The 9,580-nt window shown below is 65.4% G+C and overlaps 3 protein-coding genes across 3 annotated transcripts in view; 2 read left to right on the forward strand and 1 right to left on the reverse strand.

Annotated features, from left to right (window-relative positions):
• The window catches only part of MNEG_8181 (hypothetical protein), a gene marked incomplete at both ends in the record, with an annotated part of 2,200 nt that extends 1,734 nt beyond the window's left edge, over positions 1 to 466 (forward strand). The window contains one exon of the mRNA XM_014043345.1: positions 279 to 466. Coding sequence (XP_013898799.1) covers positions 279 to 466 — 188 coding nt within the window. The remainder of the gene's footprint in view (positions 1 to 278) is intronic.
• Positions 467 to 1,469: 1,003 nt separating this feature from the next.
• Positions 1,470 to 4,402, reverse strand: MNEG_8182 (hypothetical protein; the record flags this gene model as incomplete). Its single annotated transcript, XM_014043346.1, has 8 exons — positions 1,470 to 1,646; positions 2,112 to 2,177; positions 2,498 to 2,587; positions 2,785 to 3,100; positions 3,327 to 3,485; positions 3,679 to 3,794; positions 4,003 to 4,071; positions 4,301 to 4,402. The coding sequence occupies 8 exons, from the start codon at positions 4,400 to 4,402 to the stop codon at positions 1,470 to 1,472; spliced, it is 1,095 nt and encodes a 364-aa protein (XP_013898800.1).
• Positions 4,403 to 6,061: 1,659 nt separating this feature from the next.
• Positions 6,062 to 6,925, forward strand: MNEG_8183 (hypothetical protein; the record flags this gene model as incomplete). The annotated part of the gene is made up of 1 exon (XM_014043347.1): positions 6,062 to 6,925. The coding sequence occupies one exon, from the start codon at positions 6,062 to 6,064 to the stop codon at positions 6,923 to 6,925; it is 864 nt and encodes a 287-aa protein (XP_013898801.1).
• Positions 6,926 to 9,580: the final 2,655 nt, after the last annotated feature.

Genomic DNA, 9,580 nt, shown 5'->3' on the forward strand with positions numbered 1-9,580 from the left:
CCACCGCCCCGAACCTCCGCCGCCGCACGACGCCCGCGCGTCCCCCAGCCGCCACCCCCCCTTCCTGACCCTCCCCCCACCGTTTCGACCACCATCGCGCCCTCGTCCCAAACCAACCCCAAAACCCCAACCCGCCCTCGCCATCCTGACGTCACCCGCACACCTTTACGCCCGCCCTCTCACCCACGCCCCACTTTCTCGCTCGGCAAAACCCAAAACCCCCGCCGAGCACACCCGCCCAACAGCCCCCACCTCCGCTCGAAACCCCCGCCGAGCAGTTTTCATAGACGCCCTGGAGGACGAGCTTTTTGATATGGAGGACGAGCTGGACCTGGCAGCCGAGGAGGCATACCTCGCGGAGGAGGCGCTCGGCGACGACGGCGGCGCCGCCGCGGCCGGCATCGGCACGGGCGGGCCGCCGGCGACGATGGCGGACCTCGAGCAGCAGCGCGGCGGCGGGCAGTAGCGTTGTGGGGGCGCCCCGGGCGCTGCTGCTGAGCGCCTGGCGCCTGCCGCGCCGCGGCGGCGTGCGTTGGCCTTGCGTGTTCCGGGTGGGTTCCGGGTGCGGTGCTGTCAATTGATCAAATCACTGATGTGGCTGAGCCCTGGTTTTGTGGTGGACAAGTGAGCCCTATTACGTGGTGGGGCACGGTAGCTGTAACGCCGCAATGCGTGGCCACGTTTAGTCCTTTGGCCGTTTGGGCTGCAGGCTGGCACACCTAAGCTGGTTCGTTTGTGGGGATGGGAAGGGCAGGAGCAGCAGCAGGCCCTGGCCAGGCAGCAACTCTCTGGCGCTTGCCTGCCGTTGCCGGCGGCACTGCAGCAACAAGCAGGAAAGCGCAGAGCAGCTGGATGGCTGCTGCCTGTTCAAGCCGCCCCCGCCCCTGCGGTGCCGCCTTTGGAGCCGCCAGGGTGAGAGATTTACAGCTCGAGCAGCGCAGCCGCTGCGACAAACGCGCTTCGAGGCTGATGCAACCGGGTGCCCCAAGCGCATTGGAAGCCGGAACAAACAAACAAACACCATACAGTCACAGACACAAGAAAGCAAGCGGCGGCGTGAAGTTGAGATGACAGTCGGTTATCGTCCAGCAACGAGACGGGTTCGGCAGGCGAGCGGTCGCCCCAGCCGCCCCCATCAGGTCAGGCGGCTGCCGGCTGCCATTGCTGTGCGCGCGCAGACCGGCGCGCCTGGATGCAGCCGCGCGCCGCGGCCAGGGCGCGGCAGCAGCGCAGGCGCGGCCGATGGCGGCCGCCGCTGGACGGCGCCCGCGGCCTCGCCGGCTGGGGCGAAGGCGTCAGGGCGGAGGGTCGGCGCGGCGCGCGCCATCGCGCCGGAGTGGCGGGCGTGCAAAAAGAACGCGTGCGTGGGAGAGCGACGAAAACGAGGGTCCAAAAAACTGACTAACGAGCCTCACGGGCCTCTCAGGCGCAGCTCGACGACATCACCGCATGACGTCACCGCGTCGTCATCACAGCGCCATCTCGGCCTGCAGCGCCTCGAGCTCGAGCTCCTCCTGCGTCTTCTGCTTCGGCTTGGCGGCGCCGGTGGGCGCGTTGGGCAGGCCGGCGGCGGCAGCGGCGGCGGAGGCGGGCACCCGGTGGGTGGGGACGGGCGCGGGCTGCAGAAGCTCCTTGTCCACCTCCTCCTGTGAGTTGGGGTTTGGTTTGAAGGGCATTTGAGGTACATTATGATTGTGGACAGAGTGGAAACAGGGGGCTGGCGCCTGCAGGTGTTGCGGGATGGGCATGCGGCGGGGCCACGGGTTGCTGAGTCGAGACTGCGTGTGCGCCGAGCGCAGCTGCTTGGCAGGCGCTCGACGACGGCCACTAAAGCCGCGTTGACAATGTCGCGCGCCGCGGCCGCCGCACTGAATGGACCGCCGTCCCCATCCCTCATATGGAGTGGCCCGGTGACAAGACGTCGCACCGCACCAGGGAAAGCACGGCCTTTGTGCCCAACCCACTGCTGGCCTGTCAGCATTGCTCGCCTGTCACCGCTCTGGATTCAAAGGGCCGTCGTGTGTCACAAACGCGGCTCCACACATCATGTCGACAAGGGAAACAAAAATCAAACACCGCAGGTGCCAGGGAAAGCATTCGTGAGGCCCCACCTGTTCCAGGTCAGCGAGCTCATTCAGCAGCTCGTCATCATCCAGGTCACCCATCAGGCCCACGGGCTAATCAGGCAAAGGGGATTTTGGGGGGAGGGAGGCGGCAGGATCGAGTTTGTAGGGGGGTGGCGCGTATGCACATGCGCACAGTCGCTGGGAGCTCGCGGGCTGCAGGGAAGTTGCGCGCCTGCGGCCCAGGCCTGCACCGAAGGCTGGGCGCCGCGCGGACGCCTGGTTCAGCTGAACCCTGCGACCGCGTCGGCAGCACCAAAACAAGCCGATGCCAAAACCGCGAACGCCCGCCCTCCACATCTCCCAGGCCGCAGCCTGCCCGCCGGCCTTCCGGTCCGCCCCTTGGAGGAAAGGCACCCGTCTCCCCTTCCCACCTGCGCCACTGCCTCGTTGATGGCCCTCATCTGGTCCCCAACCTCCTGGATCTCCTCCAGTGTGTTGTCAATGTTCTCGATCTTCATCTCCTGTTGGCGGTGACGTCATCGAGGGGTGGAGGGGTGTTCAGTGGTGGGTAGTGGTGATACTGGTGGCTGTGTCGGTGGTGCAGGGTGGAGCCGATGCCGGCAGCGGCGTTGTGGCTGTGTCGCGGAAGAAGGGGAAGACTGGGTGTGCATGTGGCCTGATGGAAGTACCGTGGGGCGCAGGTGACGACTGCGCGCACGGCACCCCACGCCGCGAGGGCGGCGGCCCGCTGTGACGGTGGCAGCGGCGGGAAGCGCCCGGAGGGCACACTGCTGCCTTTGCCCACCCACGCGCGCCCGCTTCCAAATAGCAGCGCCCCAAACCCGGACCGCGACCGCCGCCGCCGCTGCCAGCCGCGTCGTCCCCAATATTCAACCGACGAGCGGCCCGCCGCCGCGGCGGAGGCGGCGCGCGCCTGCATGGTCTTCTTCTGCGCCTTGGCGGCCGCCTGCATGCTGCTCAGCACGCCCAGCGTGGTCTGCTGCTCCTCCAGCATGTGCTTCTGCTCCATCACCCTGGGGGCCGCGGAAGAAAGAGCGGCGCCCGTGTCAGTATTATCAAGTGGAAAAAGACAGCGGTTGAGTCAACATCGGCTGCAGGCCGGTTGGGTGAAAAAGCAGGAAGCAGTCGCTCGTGCGACATGGAGCGAGAAAGACGGCCGGGGCGCCGGCCGAGGCGGGCGGGACGGCTGGCCGGCCTGGCTACGGGAGAGCACGACGGCGCCGCGCTCGCCCCTGACACGCCACGCGCTGCAAGGGCACGCCAGGCGGCTGCGGGGCGGCCGCCGCCGCGCCGGCCCTGTCCCGCGCCGCGCCGCCTGGCGCCTTCCGCGCCACGACCTCCCGCAGCCGCCCCCATGCCAATGCAACCCAACCCCTGTGCTGCCCGCCTGAGGACGGCCTTGGAGGGCGGCGCCCGCGCCGCTGCACTGTCATCACCAGCTCAGGGTCCTTGAATCCCTGGGAAAATGGATTCCCCGAAAACCCCCGGTACAACCCCCGTGAACCCCCCTCTAAACCCCCCTGCAGCCAGGTGCTTGCCAACTGTATCGGCCAGCCCTTGGGGCCTGCGGCCGCTGCGGCCGTCGCCGCACCTGCTGACGAGGGCGTCCAGGCGCTCCAGCTGCTGCTCGTACATCTTCTTTTTCTTGAGGCACATCAGCGCCTGGCTCTTCTTCTTCTGCTTGGTGAACTCCCGCGCCTTGTCCATCTGGGGCGATGGGGGCGGGCCGCGCAGACCAGCTGTTGAGTGTTGCGGGGGCGGCTTCCGCAGCAGAGGGCTGATGTCCCGACCCGCGCGCGGAAGTCGCCACGTGGCAGCGCATAGGGGCCCGGGCCCATTGGTCTGGCAGCCTGACACAGCTGCTGCCCGGCGTCCCGCTGCCCGCGTGCGACCGACGTCAGAAGGAACTACCAACCTCATCATTTATCTTCCGCTCCAGCAGTAGTTTCTTCTTTTCCAGCTGCTCCTCGCGCTCCCCCAAGTTCTGCGGAGTGGCACACACATGGCAGGGGCGGGCGATGGCGTCAAGGCGATGTGGCGCAGCGGGTGCACCAGTGAGCACGCAGGGCAGCGCAGCGCAGCAGAGGCCCACCAACAGGGCTCAAGTATTGGATGCATACAGAGCTGCTTTGTACGCTTGCGTTCGGCCTGGTGCATGCACGCAAGGCGTTGGCAAGGTGAGTGTCGAGGGGATCCCGCTGTCTGGGCCCAACCTGCATCGCGTTGATCGTCGCCGAGGACGCTGTGTTGCCTCCTCCACCCGGAGCAGGCACCGCAGGCTGACTGCTGCCCCCGCCAAAGAGTCTGCCGAACATGATCGCTGTGCGGGCCGTGCCGTGCCCGGTGGGCCGTGTACAAGATAGAGTATGCAAGTTTGAAGCGATCCGCACTGCGTTGGGATACGGGATCACAGGCACATGGCGCCAGCAAGCAACGCTGGAGCAGATTTCAGCAGAAGCTGGGCCGCAGGCCGATGCTCCCTCTCCCCTCGTCCATTGCATTGTATGCATGGATCAGGCAGCGTCATGTTGTTTCTATCATCATCATGACGGCTGAGACGCTGAGGGAGGCGTATTGGTGTCTTCTACGGTGGGGCCAATGCAGACTTGGTCAAACCGGGTGACAAAACAGTCAGGGAAATCAGCGCTGTGAGTCGAAAAACAATAAGTATATGCTGGATGAGTCATCAAACCATCACTGTACACAAACCAGGGTTCAACCAAGTCTATCTGACAACGTACCTCTGCAAGAACAAAACACATTTGCGGCCGCAGTGCGGATGACCCTGCTACACAGGAGGGTGGGAGATATGAACAGCACTCCTTGGAGGAGTGCAGACTGGAAATAAAACTCCTGCACCACGGGCAGACCCACAGCACCCTTTGGTTGGGGCGTTAGGCTTTCATCCTGAGTGTTTGGTTTTGCAGTGCAGAGAGACGCTCGGGTTCTTCACAACATCACGCCGTCGAAAGCTCAGGCCAGACCCGGCTTACAAAGAATTGTGCCGCAGGCTCGGGATGTGGAGGATGGAGCACCCCCGCCTCTGCCGCATGGCAGCAGCCCAAAACGCCTGCGGACCCAGGCGCTTGCAACACACTTGTGAGTTAGGGTTATTGGAGTGCATCACTCCTAACGCTGCTACCACACTTCGCTGACATGCCGGAGTGGTCGAAGCATGCCGCAAGTCGGGTTTGGGCAGCCAAGATCCCATGTACCTGCAGCTGCTGCTCATCCCGGCTGGCCCTGGCAGGCAACAACACCGGTTGCCAGTCAGCGCTGGGCCCTGAATTTTGTCGCATGGGAGCCCCACAAACTGCATCTATCCGTCGCCACCTGGGTAGTGTGAGTGAGAGACTATTGCACAGAGAGAAGAGCCATGCTCATGTCACTAGAACCTGGCATTGGTAAGGGCCAGCTTTTTTGTCCTGGGCAGCTTCTCACTGACCGGCTGCTCTAGCGGCAGCCGGGGCAGCCTCTGCTCCACCGCGATTGCCGTTGATTCTGGGTGATCCTGACAACAACTGATGTTTCAGATCCGCTCGTTTCGGCAGAACTCCTGTTGGAATCGAGTCGCAGCTTACGGTACAGTACCCTTGCAGCACGTACTTCGTCTGCTCCACCACAGTACTTCGGGGAGAAACAAGCATGAGACCGATCAAAAAGGTATCGGTGCGGGATTTAGGGCGCCCAGTTGCCTCGCGTTGTGGCAGATCAGTGACATCATCAATCTGTGTCAGCACAATCGAAGCGCACAAGCCTCCAGTCCGTCGTGCATGATGGGAGGAGTATGCCCCTTGCATGTTCATTGTGGTAGCTGTATCTAGGATACCACCTCTAGCAGCGCACAGGGGCTCATTCAACAGCGCAACGAAAGCGCGCCTGCTGCCGCCCGCCGACAAAATGACGGCCGGCAGCACAGTTGTCGGTCCACCTTCTGATAACCATCTCCTCACATTCACCCGACAACCCTGCCGATGTCGCAGCACAACGAGGAACCCAACAATGGCAGGGACGGCCGGCTTGCAGACGATTATCCCCCATCGGCCGAAGGCGCGCCCCTCGGGCCCGACCCCGTGGTCGCCGGCGCTGCAGGTGCTGGCGGCGCCGCTCATGGCTTGGCAGCGACGCCCACCGCCCCCGCGCCGCGCGGAGTTGCAGCGGGGCATGATCGGGCTTCCCAGGGAGCCCGCGTCACGGTAACTGCAGAGGTCCGTGAGCAGCAGCGAGAGCGCGTTGGGGAAGGCAGCGAGGCGTGCGGACCCGACGGGCTCTTGCTCGGCGAGGGGGTCGGCACCGCGCAACACCCCTCTGGCCGCGGCTCTGGTGCTGCAGGCACAGGCGGATTCTACAGCCTGCCCTGCAGTTCCCATGTCCTCGCCGCCACGCCCGCCTCGGGCGCCGCGACGCCGGCCGCTGCGCGTGCCGAGGGCGCGCCCGCCGGGGGCGCCGCTCCGCCACTCGCTGCGAGGGCGCGCCGCGCGGCTGCCGGCGTGCGGGAGGGCTTGGCGCACCAGCTCACCGCGCTCATGCGCGCACGTGCAGGCGCCGGCGCCGACGCGGCCGCCGGCGCCGGCGTGTCCGAGGTTGCAGCACTGCCGGAGTCCGAGGTCAAGACCATCGCGGACGCCATGCCGCCGGAGAGCCCCAGAGGCGCGGCGCCTCCACGGCGCTGCGGGGGGCGTGGAGTGGCTGTGGAGGAAGGTGCAGCAATGTCAGCGTCAGTGCCGGCAGCAAGCGATCCTGTGTCGATGGCGGAAATGGAGGACACGCGTGGCCTGGGGGATGCCGTGGCCAAGAGGTTTGGGGTGATGGCAGGCCACCCTCACAGCCGGCTGTAGGCCAGGGAATCAGAGCTCTCCCATCATCGTGGCAAGAAGGGCGCCCCACCACACTCCTGAGGAGCCTCCGCACTGAGGCCGCGCTGAGGTTGACGTGCCTTATCCAATCGAGCGGCTGCCAGTCGCCGTGCGTGGCCGTGCCGCCGCCGCCGCTTCCAAACAGGCGCCCGCGTCCGACGTGATTGATTGGGCACTTGGCTTGCGTCCTAGCTTTGGCGCCCGCCGACGGCGGCAGAGGTTGGCAAGCGCGGTGGCCCATACTGCGCCCTGTCCCCGAGGCTCCTTGCATGGGCACAATGCCACGCGCACCCCTTGGAGGGTGTTGCAGGTGTCCACAGGGTCTCAGCCTGCTCCTGTGCCTTGAGCGGCGTGCATAAACTGTGGCATCCGACACATACAGCGCTTGTTGCTGGCAGACTGCTCGAGTTGGTAATGTATGGCTGGCTGGCGTGAACCCTTGAGTCCTAGTACAGCTCACTTGCGGCGATGAAAGTTGCTATTTGTTGCAAAACTGCTGTGTTGCAGTTGCTTGTTGCGAGACTGCTGTGCAGCAATTGCAAGTAAGTGTGGGCCCATCACCATGCAGAGGCGTCGGCGCCCACTGCAAGAACACCCTGATTTTGGAGAGCATCGACTGCTGCCGCAGCAGCGCCTCTGGCCGTCGCGCGTGGCCGCAATGGCGGCTCTTGCCCAGAGCGTACAAATCTTGGCCTGCTGCAGGCCTCGCTGATTGGCTGTGGGCCGCCTGTCCTGCACCCAAGGGAGAAGGTTCTGGTCATACCTGTCCACATCACGACACTCGCGTGCCTCGTCCGACAACGGCAGGCCAGCTGCTGGCAAAACGCCCACAAAACATTGCTGGCGCACCGGGCTCTTCCCCAATCAATACAGGGGCTGCCACGCCCCGCCACCCTTGCATGTGTAAAAAGCACGTACGTGAGCATACGTTTGCGGCGCACCAAGGGCAGCCGCCGCTTGGTCTCGGACGCAGTAACGTTTACCATACCCACTAGGCTTAGCTCTGGGCAAGAAAAGGAGCCATTCATGACAGGGGGATCCTAGTCGGTGGCCTAGCTTGCATGTTGGCAATGACGTCGGAGGGCACGCATCAGCAAGCGCAGAGGAGAGCCTGACTGCCATGTCACAGCGCCCGGGCACGAGCACCTTGGGTGAGCTCGCCGCACCAACCCAAAACATTACATCGATCAATTTCAGGTTGTGCATGTAATACGCGAGGCGGGTGTTGGAGCGTCGGTGAGATTCGGGAACGCTTTTTGACCACAAGCTCCATGGAGCCTATCTTCGTTCGAATAGCTCATTTTGATCTCAATAACGCCAACTTTAAACCATACGAACACCGATTGCTTATGCGCATGCGATATGGCCTGGCCTCGTGCCGGTAATCTGATAGCCCGGCCTCTCAGCAGCTGGTAAAGATGCTGAAGAACCGCCCTATCTCGGGGCCGGGGCCTCCGGCAGGCGCCCCGCCCTGCAGGGGCCCAGGGACAGGAGGGTCGCCGTGTGCGTCCTACGACTGGAGCCTTGCCGATGTCAATATGCAGGTGTGTTCATCCAGTCTGACGAGCCGGCGAGGGCCTGGGCGGCCAGGGGCGCCTGCGCGCATCGGAGGGGATCCGCGAGCAAATATCGATCTTCTCCTCCCCTCTGCATGTGTGTGCCCGCGCAGGCCTACTCGACCGGCTGTACCCTGTCCGGCGCTGGGGCGTTTTCCATGGACAGCGGCCTGCGGTGGGCCACTGCCATGGGCGGCATGCCTGGATGCCCGCCCGACGCGCTGGCGCCGCTGCTCGGTGGAGCACCTGCGGCCGCCGCCGCTGCGCCCGATGACTGCCAGGTGGCGCCTTATGTATATGAGAAGCAGCAGCAAAAGCAGCAGCGGGCGGACGTCGAGGCTGCTGCGGCGCCTGGCTGCGCGACGGCGCAGACAACCACGCGTGCCACCACCCCCAGCGGCTCGCTCACCGCCGTCGCGGCCGGCGCGCTGCTCGACCGGGATACGCTCCTGCGCCTACGCGTTGGCAACCAAGGGAGCGGCGGCGGCGGCGGCGGGCGAAGCCGCGGGGGTGGCGGGGGCTTCTCGCCCGCAAGCTTTGCGGCGCCCGCATTTGCCGCGCCCCCGACACACCTGGGGCAAACACTCCCCACGCGGCCGCCCCAGCAGCAGCAGTTGCAGCAGCAGCAGCAGCAGCAGTTGCAGCAGCAGCAGCAGCAGCAGCAGCAGCAGCAGCAGCAGCAGCAGCAATTGAAGCAGCAGCAGCAACGGCAGCAGCAGGGGCCTCTTCCCCCTCCACCGTCACGGCCGCAGGCTCAGCATCAGGAGCAAGAGCAGCAGCAGCAGCAGCAGCAGCAGCAGCAGCAGCAGCAGCAGCAGCAGCAGCAGCAGCCGCGCTGCCCGCTTCCTTCCGCCGCGCGCGCCGCGCTCCCCCACAAGCGCCGCGCCGAGGCCGCCGCGCCCGCAGCCGCCCCGGCCGCGCGCCGGCCCCGCCGCGGGCCCTGCCCGGACGACATGAAGGCGCTGCTAGGAGAGCGCGGCTTCTACATGGCACGCGCGACCATCCTGCGGCAACAGGAGGAGTTTCAGCGGCAGGTCTTCGACCTGCACCGGCTGGTGCGCGTGCAGCGCCAGCTGGCGGC

The sequence above is a fragment of the Monoraphidium neglectum genome (genome assembly GCF_000611645.1).
Source record: "Monoraphidium neglectum strain SAG 48.87 unplaced genomic scaffold scaffold01526, whole genome shotgun sequence".
Taxonomy (NCBI): domain Eukaryota; kingdom Viridiplantae; phylum Chlorophyta; class Chlorophyceae; order Sphaeropleales; family Selenastraceae; genus Monoraphidium; species Monoraphidium neglectum.